The 22,155-nt window shown below is 35.3% G+C and overlaps 1 protein-coding gene across 2 annotated transcripts in view; it reads right to left on the reverse strand.

The window, feature by feature from the left end:
• The window catches only part of LOC134799339 (homeobox protein homothorax), a 346,576-nt gene that overhangs the window by 300,478 nt on the left and 23,943 nt on the right, over nt 1–22,155 (reverse strand). For both annotated transcript variants that reach the window (XM_063771743.1, XM_063771744.1), the window contains exon 3: nt 21,211–21,352. In XM_063771743.1, the coding sequence (XP_063627813.1) occupies nt 21,211–21,352 (142 nt within the window). The remainder of the gene's footprint in view (nt 1–21,210; nt 21,353–22,155) is intronic.

Genomic DNA, 22,155 nt, shown 5'->3' on the forward strand with positions numbered 1-22,155 from the left:
TAGATACTAAAACAATCATACTATTTTTTTCTTATGAAACTAATCACTAATTCTCTCAAGAGCAAAAGCATTAAGCTTTTAGTTGCATTCCACTTGTGTTTGTATTTATTTTACATAATTTTCTTGTACTTTACTATAAATACGATTTAAATTTTAAATCAACTGCGTTAAAATGGAATGTAAACGACAATTATATTATGATTTACTTATCGTTTATCACTTGTCTATGCATCTAGACAAAAAGGTTGCGCCAGGCCTAAGGACTAACTGACATGGCTGTTAAACAAAAGTTATGCACAATCTATTTTATACTTTAATACGTTCTGCTTAAAGCGCACATTACAACAGGTTTTACTTCCAAGTATCGCTTAATTTTTACGATGTCTAGTTAAAACAAACTATTCCATCTATGATTGCTAGTGGATAATTATATAAAAAAGAACCTTATTATCAAGGTGAGAAAGTTATTTCTCTACTAGCACGAGTTGCATGTCCTGTTTCGCATACTTAATTTAATCGTTTTTTTTAACCGAGCTAAGTCTATAGGGTTTTACGGTTTTATGATTGATTAAGATCATAATTAAAAAATCATTCATAAAGGGCATAATAAAGACGTTAGGTTTTTATAGGTTTTTATTTGCTATTTAAGTCTATATATAATAAGTACACCTTTAAGACGTAAACGGAAGAAAACAAACAGTATAAAAACAGTTTTTAGAATAGAAATAGAAACTTTTGTTAAACGGATCACGTCTATGAATTTATACGAGAAGATTAAAAAGTTTTTTCATTCCATTCGCTGCGAATTGAAATAAAAACATCGTAAAAAGCAAAAAAAGACGTTTTGTTTCGTACATTTCTCGGATCATTCTAGTTTATTTTCATAGTAGTTGACAGTCAAGTGTCAAAACACAATAACGTGTCATTTATATAACAACAATCAAAATAATTCTATAAAATAAATTTATTAGCCCGCGTTTAAAATCTCAAATGTTTTTTAAATAAACAAATATAAATTTTACAATATTTTGCGCCGTAGGGGAACCACTGTGCGATGCAAGCTAACCCTTTAAATTTCGTATGAACTTGCAGTGTTTATCTAACATTGTTTTGAGCATAAACTCCAACTGTGGTGAGAGTGTTTAAACAAAAATAAAGTAAAGTGCACCACATGAATAAATGAGCGATCCACCCTTCTTTGGTTTTATTAAAGGGTGTATGTATGTGTGGACCCCAAGGCGCTTAGTTTCTTTTAAAAATAGATATGGAACCCTTGGAACCCCTAGCAGTCCCAGCGGGAAATTAGAGCGTAATGGTGCAATGTTTGATAAGTTAGCGGGTAGCGGCTGTGTTAATGTAATTTTTAAAGTTAATTCTTTTAAAGGGATGAAAAAAATCGATTTAAGTCGCCATTGCTGTTAAGTTATGCATCGCAATACTTAGCTACTTTGAATACTCTTACGCATTCGTATAAATACAACATTTGTAACCATTGTTTTGCATTTTGTTATCATAAAAGTTATGGAATAACATTGGTAGGCATGTGTTATTATGTTATTGTAGGTATCGCTATTACACAGTCAAGTTGTTGCATCAATGTACAAATTTCATTATTATAATTTTTTTGTGTCATCTAGCATTGAATTTTGTTAAGTGACATAATTATTATGTCAGTTTTTAACATACACTTAGGTAGGTATTTATTTATTTATTTAAAACTTGATTGCACAATATAACAAATAAAGTACAAATGGCGTGCTTTTTTAGGTATTTTACGATTTGGTACTATTATTTCAAACGTAATAGTATTTTATAGCTTCTAAACAACTGGATATCAGAATTTTCTAGTTTTTTTTCCAACTCTGTCGAACTGCCTAAGATTAAACCTAATTTAGATTTATTGTAAAAATAAGGTAATCTAATAAGACGTCTTAAATTGACAGGTGTCAGAATTAACTTGTAATCTACCACACTATCAACGACACATGTTACTTTTGTAGAATAGAAACACTCACATTACTCGCTAATCATTGACACATTGACGAAGCAATCGGACCCCCAGGGGGCCGAAGGGTTAACGCATTACTGGACATAATCTTGATTGATCTGCCTCGTACAAATAACCCTGGTTTGCGTGACGGAACCCCCGTACGGAACCCTGCGCAGCGGGAGGGTTGATTGCACTTTTCGTTGGTATAAAACCTCGATAATGTGTGTCTTAGACCTTATGGTAATGACAAAGGGGTAGTTATTGATTGAATTAACCCCTTTATGTTTATTTATGTATTTGCAAAGTGTTGAATGCACGAGTGTAGTGCGACATAAAATAGTAGAAATTAAATAAAATGGAACTAAATTTTTTCCATACCTACTAAATAAATTGTTACCCAAAATTATACGTCAAAAATGTGACAGTTGCCTAGAAAGTGGCGCCCTTATTTAAATTCTACTATTTTATGTCGCACTGTACTACACAATATTTGTAAGCGCATTTCCTTACTTTTATAAAGAGATCCAAATATGTACATAGGTATGAAAATTAAAATAATCGTTCGTCTGCGTGGGATGATGATGATGATCAATAAAAACTATCCTAAGTCCGTCTTCGAGCCTCAAACTATCTCTATATCAAATTTCATCTAAATCGGTTCAGTGCTTTAACCGTGAAGAGTTAACAAACATAAAGAGTTACTTTTACAATTATTAGTTACCTAATGAGAGTTAGACCAAGAAAAGACTGCAGCGATTTTGACAGCATACGCAGTGCAAGTGTTATTATTTGTCATAATTTCATAGAAGTTTAACGTTTAAAATAACACTTGCACTATCAAAATCACTGCAGAATTTTCTCGGTCTAACTCTAGTAGGGATTCAAAAAAAGTGTGTGATAGATAGATGTTATTATCTGATATAACATTTTAGAGTCTAGAGGCGTTTGAGATGTGGGTGTACAGGAGAATACTGAAAATCTCATGGACGGATAGAGTAACCAATGACAGCGTGCTGCAGAGAGTGCAAAAGAAAAGAGAAATTTTGGATACTGTAAAGAGTAGGAAACTGCAGTACTTTGGTCATATATTACGAAATGACAAATACCACCTCCTCCAGCTGATAATACAGAGGAAAATCCAGGGTAAACGAAAATGTGGAAGAAGACCAACCTCGTGGCTCAAAAACCTCAGGTGCTGGTTCAAGATGAGCACCAGATCGCTGTTTCGAGCTGCAGCGTCAAAAGTGAAAATAGCCCTAATGATAGCCAACCTCCGGCAGGAGACGGCACCATAAGAAGAAGATAACATTTTACTTCCTAGTTTTGTCCCGGGTTTTACTTAGATTCGGAACCTATAAAAAATATGCCTAGAATACAACTTTACTTCGTACAATAATTACAGATAATTAATAATCAAAAACCACTCCTCCTTGTCCATTATCAGCCAGTAAATTAATATAAGTAGCAGATCGTCAACCTTTCCCCCTTATAAATTTCCATCACGTGCCGCAACTACACTTGAAGACTAGCTCTAACCTATCATTTAGACTAGCTAGTACTTATTTTTCCACGACTTCAAACTCTATTACCTAAAGCTCAAGAAATTCTAGGGTGGGTTAATTGCTTCAAAATTACAGAGATAGTAAACGTTTGATCCGTTGATATATTCAGTGGGAAAAGGTTGCCGTCCCCTGTAATTGCGGCCTGAAATGTAATGATACTGTAATTTTCTGGCCGCTATTAGCCTTTCGGGGACTTTAGCAATTGTCATACATTATGTAAAGGTAATTTTAGAGCTTGTTATAAAATATGTATAGAACAAGATAGGTATATTCAAATCTCTTAGTTAATAATAAGCCGAGTTAAATTATAGTTAACAAATGGAAATATAGAAAATGTTAAAGTTTTTTGTAGGACATTTCAGAAAAACACAATATATGAGTTCGAGCCTCGCTGAATAATTTTTTATTATACAGTCGCCATCAGATATATCGCAGCGGCCAAAAATATCTGAGCACGCACTCTAGCGCCTTGGCAACAGAGGCGTGTTCAGATATGTTTGAGCATCTTGGCCGCTCCGATATATCTGATGGCGTCTGTACGCAATGTTTATAATATAATATAATAACAGAATAAAACTAAATTTGTTAGAATTTAGGCGATTCTCAAAAACATTTCCCTCTTTCTCGGGCAGTTGGTTAAAGTTTGTAAAAGCACAGTATCACGTTATCCCAAATAAAAGCAACATTATTGTAACACACAAAAGAGGCTTAACATTTCTAAAGTATATTTTATTTTTTACAAAATATTGAATTCCAATGGCAGATGTCCGTTAATCCTTCTTAAGTTAAAACCAATTTAAAAAGATATCTCTTCGAATCTATTCAAAATTGGAACACGGTTCAACTTATAACGGACTTATGGATTCATAACCTTTTTTTTTCTTTTTTTTACTTTGGCTGTTTGCGTGCGTTCTCATGCCGGATTAAAATAAATAAAATTTAGTTCTACTTATTAAGAATTCATGGTTCATTGAATATTTTTTTGATTGGATGCATTTAATTAAAAATATACAACTGGTTTTCAGTGAGGTATGGTTATTTTGTGACATTTAGTCAAGATACCAAGATAGTTCATAATTATTAATTGTAACCTACCAGGCGTGGCTCACTCCGCGATTTCGTCGCTTTGCTACAGGTAGCTAAAAGTACATCCGTTCCGCCCCAATTTTGGGGAAAGCCATAAGCCGCGCGTGGCGCTGTCGCCACCTAGCGGCCATATCTGTGCTGATCGTAACAGACGTGTTTTGTTAGAGAGTGAGTCTTCTGTACTTACCTAGTACTATTATTTATTGTGTGCTAGTACGGATATGATGGTCGTTCTTGTCTACGTGACAGCGTGATAAAACGGTGTCCGTCGCTTTCTCTCCCAGGGTTTTAAAAAGTGACAGTTATTTTATCACGTGGATAAAGATGGATAAAGCCATCCATAATACGCCGGCAGGATTTAATTTGGTTAACTTATGCCTCTTTCAAAACATACACTTTTATATACACAATGCTATACTAATAAATAATCTATTTATTTTAATTGGTGTATTTTATTTCGTTTATACCTTCTAGAGGTTAGGGGAGGCTCCGTAACCTAAACTAATAATTTTAATACTAACATATAAAAATAATTTATTAGTATCTATGCTCTAAATATGATATTTAACTGACTAGAAACTTTGGCCTTGTTTTCTTGATATATCTGTATATCAGTTCAGACCATGTTAGTAACCGATAATTTTCGCTACTTAGATTGCTGAATCCATTCACTAGGAACATAACACTAAACACATTCAAAAGAAAGTCTAAACTCTTTTCACATCCCAGTGTGTGTCGAGCTCCAGATACATAACCTCTCAATAACAGATCTACCAGTATAAAAATAGCCACGAAAATACCTACCGCCAGTAGGTAAAACACCCTCTAAGCCGTCAGCTGCTTCTGACTGGCCCTCCCTATTCAACCCCTATTTTAACTTGACCCATTATCAAATACAACATACTCGGAAACACAGGTCTTCTTACACTGGACTTTGAGTCATCGTAACCAATATAAAATGAGCCCCCCAACGCCCATACAAGCGTAGTAACGTAGTGTTTTGTTTCAATACTGCGCGAAGGTCAACGTATGATGGTGGAAACCTGGGATCTGGCCTGTCAAATACATAATGAGTATTTTTTTTATTTTTAGGTACGATCGATGGGAAACAGGTTCCATGCGAATTTCCGCTTAGATTAGTAAGGGGTGGGTTTTTAATGAGATTATGGTTGATTATGTTGGTTTCATGTTGGTTTAGAACGACTTACATGCTCAAATGCTTATTTAAATTCGTTATGATATGGTCAGTGTGTATGTTATTAAAACGATTTTTAATTTAAGTATGTGAGAAGTATCTTTCTACTCTCCAGTGAAGTTAAAATATATATAAATTGCCACCTATAAGAAAATCTTTATATCAGAATTGAACCGTGGCATTTATAATTCGCAAATAAAACAATGTGACAACCCTGCCATCGAAATTCAATCATAACCGTTTACCATTTAAAAATGGAACCTGTAGACAATGACGGCGCTATACAGTGTCCTATGAGTGAGAGGGAGATGGTGGTCGGCGCGACGTGTCGCAAGGTATGCGCCGAGGAGCTCGTAATTACAGTGAGGCACAGGGTGATGTCAAGATGACACTTTCACACTTTTTTTAATTAGTGTGCAAGCAAGCAAGACTCACATTACAAATTTATTCATATCATAATTTTTTATGATATAGGAGGCAAACGAGCAGACGAATCCCCTGGTGGTAAGCAATTACCGTCGCCGATGGATATCTGCAACACCGTAGGGGGCATAGGAGTTGCAAGTGCGCTGCCGGCTCTTAAAGCCGGGAGTACGGCCTTTCAGTGAACATGAGAAAAGATATTATGTATGTACAATTGCTACTAAATTGTTGTTAATTATATTGCGAACGAACGAACGATGTCTTTATCCACGTGATAGAATTAGTGTCACTTTATAACACCACGCGATTGAAAGAGACGGATACTGTCATTATGACGCTGTCACATAGACAAATACTACCATCATAACATTCATAACCGTACAGTATTGTCAAAATCCAAAACTTTTTCAATAGATCCTGATAAAAACCTGCATACTATCGAAAAGTTACAAAAGCAGCCTGTATTGCACGGCGCGCACCTAGTGTATTTATGTCATTATTAACCGGCGCGAATTAATACTCATTTGGCGTCCATTTTTGTCGCATTTTGTGTCGCGGCCGCAAAAACCGCCATTCCTGTCCCGCCGCAAAAACGACGCGGCTGGCGATCGCCAAAAACGGAGCGCTAATCGGCCTGTATTGTTCGCTTTCTATATATAAAAATGCTTTTGGAAAACATGACGAATTTCCGAAGATCAGAGTGTAATCAAAATACATTCATTCTATTCATTTACCTATATCAACCAGTAAAATAAGCATTCGATTATATTCAGAATGTTTCTGTCGTTTCTACTCGTCCGATTATTGTTGTTTAAAATAGAAGTAAACTTTAAAAAGATACATTATACGTTTTAATATTTGAGAAAAGTAACTAAAATCACCAGAAAATTTGATCTCTTATACAATATTTTAGCCAAAATAGTAGAATCTTGCCAGAATGGTTCCATTCCAGAAATACCAACCTAAAAACCCCTAACGCAGGCAACCGTGAAAATATTCAATGTATCAACCCTAACAACGAAAACTGGCCGACCAATCGCGTTGAAGGACTGTCGCATTGGCTTATTCTAATGTCGAACCCTCGAATTTAAATTTCGTACGTTCTGAGTAAATTGTTCCATTTTCGAGTTCTTTTTTCAAACTGTCCAGTTTTACAGGAACATTTTCGAATGCTAAAATGGGGTGTGTTGCCAGTTTTTTCATCGCATTTTGATGTAAGTAGGTACTATAATATCTAGCGCATACTGCTACTTACTGCATTTTTTTTTCTATAATAAATGAATCGTTTCATGTTTATGTTTTTCATATTTAGGTATCTGATTTTATTCGTCTCACAACTACGACGCACTTATTTGTATAAACAAAATTTATTAGAAGTCATTTATTATAAAAATGGCTAATCTCTACACAGACATATGGTAAAGTGCAAATGTAAATAATGTATAGCGTAATAAGCAAATTAAAGTCGTTGTAAATTAAAAATCGAACGAACCAATTAAATCGAATTCATCTTCGTTCCTTTTTCAAATTGTCCAGTCGATACTAACTATGGAACGCCTAGGTAAACGAGTGATGAAAAAGCATAATGAAATTAAAGTCGTTGTAAATTAAAAATCGAACGAATCGATCAATTCGATCTTCGTTCCTTTTTCAAACTGTCCAGTACTAACTATGGTACGGCTAGGCTAGGTAAACGAGTGATGAAAGAGCGTAATGATTAGTTCATCGGCATATTAAAGTCGTTTTAAGTGGACAAAAACGCGACGTGAGTCGGTCGGCGTGTCAGCACTAATTGAGTGCCGCACGCGATCCAGTGTTGCCAACTTTGAATGAAAAAGTTGCTAGATAGGTTCTAATACTGTTTTATTTAGTAACACAGGCGTCTCATTTGATACTTGTATAAAAAATAAATGACGTAGTACTTATTATTACTCCGTTTTTCGACATATATATACATGACATATATTTTTCAGCAATACATCATTATACCTAAGTTGAAGAAAAACAAAGTGAAGAAACCTGGAAAGTCAGTATAAAGCTGTGTGTGTAATAGGCGTAGGTAAGGATTTTAGCGCAATTTGACTTATGTAACCCATCTATGAGGACTGATTTAGACGGCGCGCGAACTCGCATGCGATTTTAGTTACATTGCGGACAATGGGTTACGTCCAATTCAACCGACCGATCAAAACCCGCAGTGTAATGAAACTCGCATGCGAGTTCGCACGCCGTCTAAATCAGCCTTGAATCTATGAAAGAAAAATTGAAACGTGTAAGTATAGGCTGATGGTAGAGTGTAAAATCTTCCAAAAAAAAAAGTGCCAAATTAGCATCAGAAATTGCTAAATTCTTGGTAACTGGCAACGTTGGCAACACTGCCGCTATCGCATGGTGTAACTAGGCTTGTCTCCAAGTGCGAATTCCCCTACTATTCGATATTGTTTTTCTTTTGTGACCTAGATTTCGTAATCCAGTGCGTTTGCAACTGATTTGGATCATTAAATCAAAGTATGTAATTAGAACTGTAATTTATTTTGATAAGTTATTTTTCAAGTTGTACAAACGTAAATATACTAAATAGTTTTAAATCGATCAATTATAGGTACTTATTTTTACACAGATTATAAAATACCACTGATCTATTTGTTTTTTACGACAGATTACCATTGTATACCACAGATAAAAAATACTACGTTTCTGTTCGATTTAACCTTGTTGCGTCGTTACTAATTCCATTATAGTTCCATATTTAAACATACTAGCGCTATCCCATTCTTGCAGCGAACTGTTTATTGCTGTCTCTTTCCCTAATTAATGAAAATGGCCGCATTTGCTGTGTTAATTGTAATAGTGTTTTTGAACTTGGATGAGTAAACATGGAATAGTGATTTTGGTGCGTAAATTCCTAACTGTGAAATGTTTATTTCGCATATCAAATATCAACTGTTTCTTCCTGTTATTTTGTTATAATATTTTTTGATGATTTCGGCCTCTGGCTAGTCGGTAGCAGCCCTACCTACGAAGCAGGGTCCCGGGTTCGAATCCTGGTAAGGGTATTTATTCGTGTATTCGTGTGTTATGGATGTGTTCCTGAGTTATGGACGTTTCTATGTGATGTGAAATAATATATTTCCTATGTAATATATCGTCGTCTAGTACCACAACTAGGTCGTATCGTGTAAGATTGTCCAGTATTTATTTATTACGTATGAAGGAGTAGCACATATATTTATTTTTCACCACACCAGCTCGGAAAGGCTTACTTTGCACTTCAAAAACTGATAGCAAAGTTGCATTTTATTCACATGTGAGGCAAAGTAATCAAATGCAAATTTTGAGTTGTTTTCTTATGTTTGCTGGTAGAATTGACTTTTAAATGATGATTTTGGATGATAAATATTTAAAAACATTCATTTGGATTAGATTTGGTTTGATTTTGTTTGATATTTTACATTTAATATTTGCTTCGGGTTGGTGTGGTGAAAAATGTTGTGTTTCAATCGGAGGCAAATTTTGTTTAACCGTCGTACTTTGAAACCCTCGCAACGCTCAAGATTCCATTTTCGAACCACTCGCTACACTCGTGGTTCAACTTTGGGATCTTTCGCTTGCTCGGGTATCAATCAGTGTTGGGCATTCAAGAATAAAATCATTATTTGAATAAGAATTCGTAGGAATAAAATCATCTCGATTTTATTCCCGTCAAAAATATTCAAATAATTTTGGTCGGGAATAATTCGTATGAGAAAAAATTGAATGAGAATAACTTAGTCTTAATCAAATAAATATAATCATGATTTTTATTCGAAATAATATTCCACGAATAAAAATGTAGTCCGGGTACCGTATAGATACTAATTATGTATAGTTAGGTAAATGTAATAGTAGTTAGTCTCTTGTCTAATTTATACCTATTTTATGGAATAAAATCTTACAAATTGACTGTCGCATATCGCATAGTTTCAGTAACCGTATTATTTTTAATTTACTAACCAAATCATTAGGTTCAATTTAGCTGGTCTAGGAGCCTAGCCAAGATACCAATCGTTTGCGCTCCGACAACGAAGCGCTTTGTCTCTATCACTCTTACATATTAGTGCGACAGAGAGACGGAGGTAGCGTTTCGTTGTCGTAGCGCAAACCATTGGCATGTTGGCTACGCACTCAAGGTGCCTAGCCAAGATGAAATTTTTTGTTTTTAATTTAATAACCAAATCATTAGGTAAATTTAGCTGTTCTATAGGCCTAGCCAACATGCCAATCGCTTGCGCTCCAACAACGAAGCGCTTTCTGTCTCGATCACTCTGTTATATAAATTTCTTCCTGATAATAAACATGGTGAAACAATTCATTTCTTATATACTCCAGTTTATTAACACTAATTTGGACATAGGTACTAAAAATTAGTACCATCACCCACAATGTTAACTGTACATCCACCGCATAAGGCATAAGGTCCACCGATAGTGCGTTAGAGAGACAAAGATAGCGTTTCGTTGTCGTAGCGCAAACGATTGACATGTTGGCTATGCACCCAAGGTGCCTAGTCAAGATGACAATTTTTGTTTTTAATTTCATAACCAAATCTTTGGGTACAATTTAGCTATTCTGGGGGCCTAGCCATTATGCCAATCGTTTGCGCTCCGACAATGAAGCACTCTCTCTGCCTCTCTATCGCACTAATATGTAAGAGTGATAGAGACAGAAAGCGCTTCGTTGTTGAAGCGCAAGCGATTGGCATGTTAGCTAGGCCCCCAGAACAGCTAAATTTACCTAATGATTTGGTTATTAAATTAAAAACAAAAATTGGCATCTTGGCTTGGCACCTTGAGAGCGTAACCAACATGCCAAACGTTTGCACCACGACAACAAAACGCTATTTTTGTCTCTCTATCGCACTAATATGTAAGAGTGATAGAGACAGAAAGCGCTTCGTTGTCGGAGCGCAAGCGATTGGCATATTGGCTAGGCCCCCTGAACAGCTAAATTGTACCCCAAGATTTTGTTTATTAAATTAAAAACAAAAATTGTCATCTTGGCTAGGCACCTTGGGTGCACAGGCAACATGCCAATCGTTTGCGCTACGACAACGAAACGCTATCTCTGTCTCTCTATCGCACTAATACGTAAGAGTGATAGAGAGAGACTATGCGCAACTCTACGGAGCGTCAACGTTTGGCATGTTGGCTAAGCACCCTGATCGGATGATAGAACTAGATAGTGTATAGCGCAAGTTTTCAATGGGTACTATCTAATACCTAAAGTAACAAATATCAAATCAATCCGACTTTAATATAGAAGGGTGAAAATCAACTTACAAAATATAACCAATTGTACTACAAAAATTAACTTAATTCTAAATAACATTTTAATTGAATAAAACCTTATTTAGAATAGTCCCACTTCTAGAATAATTATTCTGTTTTTTACTCCGCATTTAAAATAAAAGTCACATGATTTATTCACCTTAATTTTATTCTAAAATAACTAGTGCAAGAATTATTCTAATTCAAATCGATTTGAATAAGAATATAATTTCTGTTTTTATTCTTATTCTTATTCAAGTTAATTTTTGCCCAACTCTGGTATCAATATTAGCACGAGCGGTTAAACAACAACTTTGCCCCCTTGTAAAACCAATAACTATTACATCGGTAGCTTGTATGTAAGTAATGTTTAATTTCGTATTTTTTCCTTCCTCTGCGCATAATAGGTATAGTTGATATTCAGCCTTGTAGTTGATTAGTATGTAATGTACTTACTATTATAGTACCTAGTTTATGTGTCTGTTACATGAAATGCGAATGATTTAATGCGGAGTATTTTCAAAGGGGCTTATTTATCTATGAACTCCGTATAAAAAAACTCTTTTACAAAAGACATGCCTCAAATGTTTTACGACATGTGTTACATGATGTTAACTTTTAACTTCTCCTCTACTAACCCGATTTTTGGCCAGACTATGAACACAGTGCTGCATTTTGCTCATCGCATACAAGTTATAAGTCAAAATTATCAATAAAAATCACAAGCAACAACAAACGCAAACTCTCAAGTGAAACCGAGAGCCCGAAACAAGGAATCCGCCGCAAAAACTCAGGGGACGATAAAGCGAAATCGCCGATGCGTTATCGAGAAAAAAAACCTCGTGCGAGCGAAACAAAAAACGTATCGTATCGCCGTTCCGCTCTAGCGCGCTCCAGCGCAGCTGCTGCGCCATTTTTTCTTTTTTTTTTAAATTGGATCAGAGTGACAAAGGAGTAAATTGCGCGGCTTGATCCTATGACAATTGATTGTGTTATTGTCGGGACAGATGTAAACAACGATGGGTTGTGGAAAGAGCAACGGTGTTAGCGTGATTGTCAAATAGACGTGGCGTGGGATAATCTAAACTGTGTGATCTTGTCGAAATGGGGCATTTTCCTAATTTCAAAGCAAAATTTTATTTGTCTTATCTTTGCAGATTTTTTCAAGTTATACTGCATTATTTTTTTTTTGTTTAAGATAAGTTGGGCTCACTATGTTTGAATTACTTAAGCAAGAGTAAAAGATTAATTTTGATATATTCTCATATCAAAATATTCAAAAATACAGTAATCAGAGTATGTTCCATATATATTTAATGTAATGTAATTAGAGATACAACAATATGCATAAAATTATTATGTACATATATGTCATTCAGTAACAGTAAATTAAAATCATTACAATAATTTCAATAATAATTAATCTAGTGCATTCGCGAAAAATTCATTAATATTCACCGTATGGCGTAGTCTATTTAATAATAAGTAGATATTTTATTGTTCTTTTACCACTGAAATGTTTATGTTTATCAGAAATAAGTTTCCATTGAAATATACGAATATATTCATCATAAATAATTCTTCACATATTTATTATCTGTTGACATTATATGATTTATGACTCCATGTTATTTTGTACAAGGTGTGACCAGGATTAATAAATAGTGGCATAATAAAGACATTATCTGGCAACACATTTGAAATTTTAATGTTACTGCCAAATACAGATTGACACGTAAAAAGTGATTAGCAAGTTTTCATCACAATTTGTGATACGGCCAAGTTGCAAGATTTTTTATCAATATCACTGACCTTACGATGAGTCTGATGATAGTTGTTTTTGATATTTATGACGAGAAAATCTCAGGAATACTCGTTGTACACAACCCGATTTCACTGACATAAAAACTCTGATAAGCTTGTCAATATGTACATGTTTAAAATCGTTTATACTGTTTTACGAATAAATTGCCAATATAGTTATTGCCGATATATTTGTGCGCAGATAGCGAAGTCACCTGGCTCGGCAACCGATAATACATGTAAGCAAACGCGCTCGACTAAGACACAATTGACCTAAAGTAGACTTTATCTGGTCGCAATAAAGTACACTAATGTTTGACAGTCGAAGTCTTCGATCGCCGTGCATCACGGTCTGCGCGTAGATCATGCTGCGCGCGCGCTGGTCCGTGGCTGTGTTTTTTCGACGGCGCTACTCAGCTTGTAATTAAAATCTCATTGTTACAGCCAAGTTCTTAAGCCACATGCTTCTATCTAGTTCAATAACAGTAATAAAATTTCAAATATCAAATAGGTATACTCTAGAGTAGGTAGGTTATTAACATTGATAGGAATATTATCAGTTTTACGAGTATTCCAGTTTTGTTAAAGGTTTAGCCTTAGGTATATTTATAGAAAACCAGATTGACAAGCTTTAAATATGTATAGACGACGATCAAATCAATCGATATTATTTTTGCCCAGAGCAAAATTAATAAGTAATTTGATTTATAAGTAAGTACTATGTTTTAATGTTTTTTTACTGTCGCATCTAATTTTTAATACTTACACTTACAAATTAATACTTATTTTCATATTTAATTGCAAAGCCGTACAAAGGTTTAAAACCACGTAACACTTTTGAACTCAAAAACATAACTTTCTCTGAACTTGGCCATCCACTCCCGCGCCCGTGCTCGTTAATGCTGTGCGGGTAACGTACTGTGCCAAGATTGATATGTTATTATAGCTCGAGTATGCATCGATACATTACGGCGCGCTCTGGAGGACTTGGCCTAATTTTTCAACGCTACTTTTAAAATGCGCGTGAGTTTTACGGTTGATTAATTTTTGTGTTATTATTTGTATTATTGTCCGCGATTAGTTTCAAAAGATCCATCAGAACGTACACGGTCGCCGACTATGATGATCGCTGCCTGGTTATGTATGTACAGTCACCTACAATAATATGTTACACAACGAAGGGCGCAAAAATATGTGACACGCTTTTATATGTATTAAGAGCGTGTCACATATTTTTGCGGCCTTCGAAGAGTAACATATTATTGCAGGTGACTGTACGTGCCTTTAGATCACATGATTATTTGACAATTAATTTACATTGCGCAGAAAAGAAGACTTGTTATTTATAAAATGCAACCAAAAAGAGTTTATATTCTTTTCACCTCAGCAGCTCGAACAAGGGTACTTTGCTTCTTAAAAACAGTGAGCAAAATGCGATTTTGCTCACTGAGTCGTTTTGTCTCACTCAGTGAGCAAAATCGCATTTTGCTCACTGAGTGTGTATCACTCAGTGAGCAAAATGCGATTTTGCTCACTGAGTGAGACAAAATGACATTCAAGTGACCTTTATAGTCAAATGTCATTTCAACATGCGGGGTCTAATACAAGTTCGATATACTTGGGTTCTATTATCTCTGTCCCTCTAGGTATGTTCTCACTGCTTAGGGTGAAAAATTTTGTGTACTACACGAGATCAAAGTTATTTACATCTCGTGCGCTTTTGAATCCCTTACTACGCTCAAGATTCTAAATTAGATTCACTCGCTACGCTCGTGAATCTATTATAGAATCTTTCGCTTGCACGGGACTCAAAATAAGCACTCGAAGAAATATCAAACTTTGATCTCTTGTTGTACAAATAACTATTCCACCATGAGATGAGCGTCGAGGTAGGTTTCCCACATCGATTCTTAAGACTCTCCCACTAAGCAAAATGTGAGACACAATCCACATTGGAAAAAGAATGGTCCAATGATTGGATAGGTGGAATAGGAATACTACCTTAAGACCATTTCCATGTTCAACTTTTTTAATCCCATGGAAAATTTTATGGCAATAACACCAACTGATTATGAGCTAATAAAGCTATAAACTAGAAAGCACTAGCTCCCACGTTTCAGTAGCAAGCGTGATTCCATTACAATAAAATCTAAAACGAATAAATATCTGTCTCGGCGAAAACACAAGTCAATTAACAGCCATTACAGTAATTAAAGATGGAAATAGCTTATTACTGAATCGATATCTGTATCAGAACGCCATTTATATTGCTACTTGTGTGAACTGCGCTAAAAACTAGGCAACGCAATGGGAATGGTTTTTAATTCAAGCTGTTAATGTTGCTAGATCACGAGCGGTGTGGCCAGGGTTAAAAATTGTTTGGTTTTATAATTGTTTTTTAATTAATTATTTCACTACGTTACATTCTTGCCTTTGATTATTGGCATATTATTATGGTTGATGAAAATTATAATAATAAGGTATAACATTCTTTCAAATTAGGTACATGTTTTTTTTTGAATTACAGAATTGTAACACTTTTGTTTGTTTCTACTTTCACATTTTTGCTTACAGGTCACATACATAATACTAAAGTTAAGACCAGATGTGTCTAATTACCAGGGGGTTTTGACCCCCCACAACAAAAACAATCGATGCCCGCGAGCAATTATCATTCCATCATTATTCTTAATTACTTGTCATTACAGTGCTCTATAAGAACCGTCTCTACCAATTATTGGAGCGCCAATTTACTATTTATGCTAAGGGAATTTATTAAATATTACAGTATACCAATTAAACTATCTATGGAGGGTATGGGGATATTGAGCATTCATGGTTAAGTAAGTTTCTTTGTATGTACCATGGAAAAAAAGTATTTTACATAGATTATTGTTATAACCCTTTTTGAAAAGATGTCTATAATTGTAGTAGCGCTCTGTTTGACGTGTCGTGTGATCAGTTTCATTAATGTAGTTAGTTCTGAAGTGTTCCGTATAATTGGTAAAAGATTGTATCTTTTTGAAAAATAACGCAACACATGTAATGTGTTGCGACAGAAAGAAAAGATAGAAATAACCAAAAATTGTCCATAGAACTGGAGTTTTTTGAAATGAGACAATGTAATATAAAATATCGAAATCGATCGCAGCAGAGTCACTATAACAGAGCATATATACATACATATTCAAGTATTGTATATGAGTCATCAGTCAAAATCGGCAGTGTACTTAATGACAGCAAAAACTGACAATGTCAACGCACCCGTCAAAACGTGGCTCAAGCATGGAATGCTGTCATATTTCTGTATTTAATTAATTAAGAAATATAATTGTGAGTGTAATATGTCTTTGCAATTAAGCGTGTTTTATTAATATTGAAAGAATACTACAAAAAATAGTTAATATGAGAAACAATTAAAGAAAACATATTATATGTATCTCATAGTTTAAAATGCTGCATGAACACTTTTACTGGTGTCAACGCTTCCCAATGATTACATATGTGAGAATGGAACGTATGTGACACACGTGGTCTTAATTATTTGTATATTCCCACGTGGGTTAAAGTTAACTTTCGTCACAGATATAATATGAAAAACAGATATGTATAGACGAAAAAAAAACGTTCGTGACACATAGGATAAAGCATAGGTAGATGAGAGCAATGCTTTTACATATTTACCTATTCATCGTATGAAATGATTTCTAAGTCTTTCTATAACTTTACAAATATATATTAAAGTTCCTCACCCAGATTATAAAAAAAAGAATATTTTAAGTGTGTAATTGTTAAAGTCATAACCATTTTACGTGAAACGGAACGCGCAATCTGTCAAATTCATAACTGTCAATCATCCAATTCAATATTACTAATTTTACTTATAATCATTATTTTGAGCGTGAAGCATTCACAAGTGGCTCTATATATCAATCACTCAGCCACTTAAAATATATTTATAACATAGGCATCGAAAATAAACACGGTTTATGATTTATTATGAGTCGTCACCGAATTTTATCTCAATGCACCCGATAAGTTTTACGATTGCAATTAAGGCGATTAACGCACGTAACTAATGATAAATGGTTTATTAATTGATATCAATCGGACATTTAGTGACAGATTTTTTGTGATTGAAATGTTTTTAAGATGCTATCGGCCAGTAATGTTGTCATTTATGTTTAGTACTTATTCTCTTAAGTCTTAAGACAGACAATTAGAGACTTACCTCTGTTTATATAGGCTACTATAATATAGGTTTAAAAAAACCGGACAAGTGCGAGTCGGACTCGCCCACCGAGGGTTCCGTACTTTTTAGTATTTGCTGTTATAGCGGCAACAGAAATACATCATCTGTGAAAATTTCAACTGCCTAGCTATCACGGTTCATGAGATACAGCCTGGTGACAGACGGACGGACGGACGGACGGACAGCGGAGTCTTAGTTATAGGGTCCCGTTTTTACCCTTTGGGTACGGAACCCTAAAACGTACCTATAGTTTGTCAAAGGACTGTCTCATTTCAAACATATGTAGATATAGAGAATCATACTATCTTTGTCTTACACTAGTACTAGCACCCAAAAGAAAAGGATGAGTATAGTTTTTTTGTTCTTATTTACTGACAAATTTAGTTTGACCAACTTTAATATTGTTTTTTATTCTTATTGGGTCTTTTGTCTCCAAGTAATGTATAAGATCTCTTATGTAATAAGTAGAAAGTATATGTTCTTCCTCAATCTACAATAAATAATAACGGTCAGTTCCATGACCAGTTATCTCAGGTCAAAAGTTGCAATATAACAACTATAAATACCATTTACTTCCAATAATTACAGTACAATGAAGTCTTTGACTGATAACGATTCAATAATATTGGTAATAAAGGGAAATTTCATATCATTACGTCTATACAAACTCACTTCCGCCAGAATTGATATTAAAACCTCTTTCGTGAAGTGAAGACGTTAGGTCGCTGGCTGCCACCGCAGTACGTCAACGCCTATTGTGCTTAAAAAAAAACACTTGCGGTAATAAAAATTGACAAAATTACACGGTTCTGATTGTTGGTTCTACTGATTGCCGGTTCTACGGGAACGATTGTAAAATTACTCTATTTTAACGTTTTATTGTTATTCAAATGATACGTGTTAGTTTCGGCTTGTCATGTTATTACAGTTATTGAGTAAATGTTATGGTTAAAACAGCTTTCTACGATGAGTTTATACTTTCGCTTTTTTAACAAAAATTTACTCATGGGTAATAACAGTGGCAACACCATTGTTCGATTTTTAAACTTTTAAAAAGCGGCGACATTCACCTGACGGCGGTTTTTTAATTCTGTTTTTACAAAAACTGGCTTTAGACGACATCTTGCCTCGCTAAAAAACCAGCAATTCAATTCGCTCCGGCGAGAAACTCAAGAGTTATGATAATTAAAATAAAAACGCGTCGGATCGATTATGTCCCACTGATACGAAACTTAATTTAGTTGACGATAAAATTTGCGTACAAACAAGCATAGAGCTAAACGATTACAGCTTGAACCCTGAACAATCGATACTGAAACGCCTACAGCAATCCGATGCGATTCAATTTTACCGTTACTAATTACGCCTAAGACTTATTAAAGCATTACTGTAAGAAATTGCAGCCAGTGATTTACAGCCGCCATTTTGCGCGACATTTTAATATGCCAATGCGTTCGCGCGCTTTTTACTTTTTTTTTCTTTTTTTTAATCGTGATGGGACGGCAGGTGCGTTCACAAAGTTATTCCGGCCAGTGTTCTGCAGAGTAATTTCGGGTAGTGAATGGACGCTGTGTATGGAATGGAAATTGGGGAAGCATGGATTTTTATTACGGATTTTCGGTCCGCCGTTGGGTTTTTTCGTGGAAATATGAAATCGAATTATTGGAGGATACGATACTCGGCGCGTGGAATTTTTAACCTATCGTGTCTGAAAAACGCCCCATTTTCTGAGCTAGGTTTTAGTTTCATTAAAAAACAAAAAGCTTCTTTGGTTGGGTTTGCTTTTTATGTCTATCGGAAATTTTAAAGGAAGGCATTTATGCATTGAACTGGAGTGAAGGGCAAAGAAAACGGGTACTTTCGTATATAAATTGTTTATGGCCAGATACAGCATAGATATATATTAGCAATTATTTACTACGCATGGTCAAGTCAACTAACAGGCAACCTACGACGATCTTATCATCATTGCCTAGGTAATGTTGCTAGTACCTACAACAAAGTTGCCAATAGTCGTATAATTTTAAACGTTGATATTATTTTTAGAACACGAGACGTATTCTGATTTTATAAACAGGTTATGAATTCTATCTAGATTTTTATTTGGATATGATCTGTCAGTGTCAAAAGTGACACCAACCAGAAACGTCACTTTTGACACTGACAGAACATGGCCATAACAAATTCAGATCAAATTCATAACCCGTATTACAATCAGAATACGACTCATAACAGATAATTTAAATTCTAATGGAAGTTATTTTGTAATAAAATTGAAACTATCGTTAGTTTTACTGGCTATATTCAATTAGAACGCATAAAGTAAACGTACGAGTGATCGTCACTGTCCCAATACATATAGTCCGACAATAAATTGTAGAAAATTATTGGGGGCGCCACTTCCTACGAAACTGTCACATTTTGGTATGGTTTTTTTTTAAGTTACATTTTATTTAATTTCTACTATTTTATGTCGCACTATACATGTCATATTTAAAGTTAAGTAATTGTCAATAGAGTTGATAGCAGGGTGTCATCTATTGGGCACTAGGGCATTCGCTTTACATTCATGCTCTAATATGCAAGAACGATAGAGAGGTAGATAACGATTTTTCGATGTTAGCGGTAGGACCTCTGGTGTCATTTAAAGTCAACTCCTAAAGCCTAAAGCTATCTATGACTGAACTATAATCTAGAAACCAGATATCTTTACGATATTTGATAACTGAAGATCGCACTTCGAGACCCACCTCCATCAAAGCGAATCTGCTGCATCCTAAAAAGATCTTTATTCTTATATAAGTAAGAGTCTTTATTGCTTGCATGGTTGTTGTAATATGATCCAAAGCCGACATGACCACGATTTACACCTTATCTGATTGGTCATACGTAATGGTCTTTATTTATCTTTTCAGCAATTTTTCCTTGAAATCAGTATAATAGACAAATTAATAATTTGGATGTTGTCAGCATTCCAATTTTTTTAAATGAGGCTCTGCGTTATCTACCTTTGTACATAAACATTTGTGACATATAAGCGGCTGAATGGCGTCTGATCGCACAGGACGGGAACGAATGGCAAAATCAAGTGTCGGAGGCCAAGATCCACTTCGGGTCACTGAGCCAGCGAAGTAAGTAGTAGGTAAGTAAGTTAGTTAACATAATAATTTAATAATATTGACCTTTCCTCATGAACAAGTTCCACTCAATCTAGAATGAATGCTAAACTCCTTATGTTTTTAATAAAAGTACCCAAATATGGTCCACAAGCTCCCAAATAAACTCCAAAATTAACTCTAACATCGTCATTCTGGTGTATTTCTTATTTGAAATTTGTGGTTCTAAAAAAATATATTTATAGATGGCAGTAAAAACTTAAACAAAACCAAAAATAGCATTGCCATTAAATCAGAATCAGAATTTATTTGTATAAGGAAGAAATTTATTTCTTGAAGAAAGGAAGAATCACTTATTGAAGTTGTGCAGCATAGTAAAGTTGTAGTAGTGGTGGTTTTCCAGTATATGCCTTTCTATCACTCCGATATATTGGAGCTAGGAGCTATAAAAAAGTCCTCAGTGATTAGTGTAAGTACCTGTTTGCTGAAGACAGCGATGTCCTCATTAAAAGACTCTGAGGAGCAGACGTCGCCGCCGGCAACGCCGGGGTCGCGCGGGGTGCACGTTGCCAGCTCGCACTTCTCGAAGATCAGCGCCAGCAGGGGGAATAGGGGGTGCCTGGAACAGGTTACCAATTAGTCAGCTTATAGTTTTAGTGTATTGTAATGCTGGTCACACAGAGGCAGTGAGCAGCAGCGTGGACAGAACATACGTCAATGTGGAGAAGACCATCTATCAGGTAAGGTAAGGCCTTCTATATGCTCTTTCGTCGCTTCAAACTCTTGCGTTTGTACACATATTTCACTTACAGAAGGTCGGTAGAGCAAATGGAGCGAAGTTCTTCCTTTCTGACTGTGCCTGAGCGACGTATTTATACAAAGACGAGAGTCTTTGCCCTGTGACAGTCTTCTCAACCAAAAATGTTCTATGCCGGTCCTCTCCACATTGATAACACAATTTGAACGCTAGGAGAAGAATACTGTCAGGACAGGACAGCAATGAGGAGCAGGACATTAATAGCTATCCCGTTTATTTTTTCGGAGCAGACGTGTCTCACCACATTTTTAGGGTTCCGTACCCAAAGGGTAAAACGGGACCCTATTACTAAGACTTCGCTGTCCGTCCGTCCGTCCGTCCGTCCGTCCGTCTGTCACCAGGCTGTATCTCACGAACCGTGATAGACAGTTGAAATTTTCACAGATGATGTATTTCTGTTGCCGCTATAACAACAAATACTAAAAACAGAATAAAATAAAGATTTAAATGGGGCTCCCATACAACAAACGTGATTTTTGACCAAAGTTAAGCAACGTCGGGAGTGGTCAGTATTTGGATGGGTGACCGTTTTTTTTTTTGCTTTTTTTTGTTTTTGTTTTTTTGCATTATGGTACGGAACCCTTCGTGCGCGAGTCCGACTCGCA

This window comes from Cydia splendana, chromosome 18 (assembly GCF_910591565.1).
Source record: "Cydia splendana chromosome 18, ilCydSple1.2, whole genome shotgun sequence".
Taxonomy (NCBI): Eukaryota; Metazoa; Arthropoda; class Insecta; order Lepidoptera; family Tortricidae; genus Cydia; species Cydia splendana.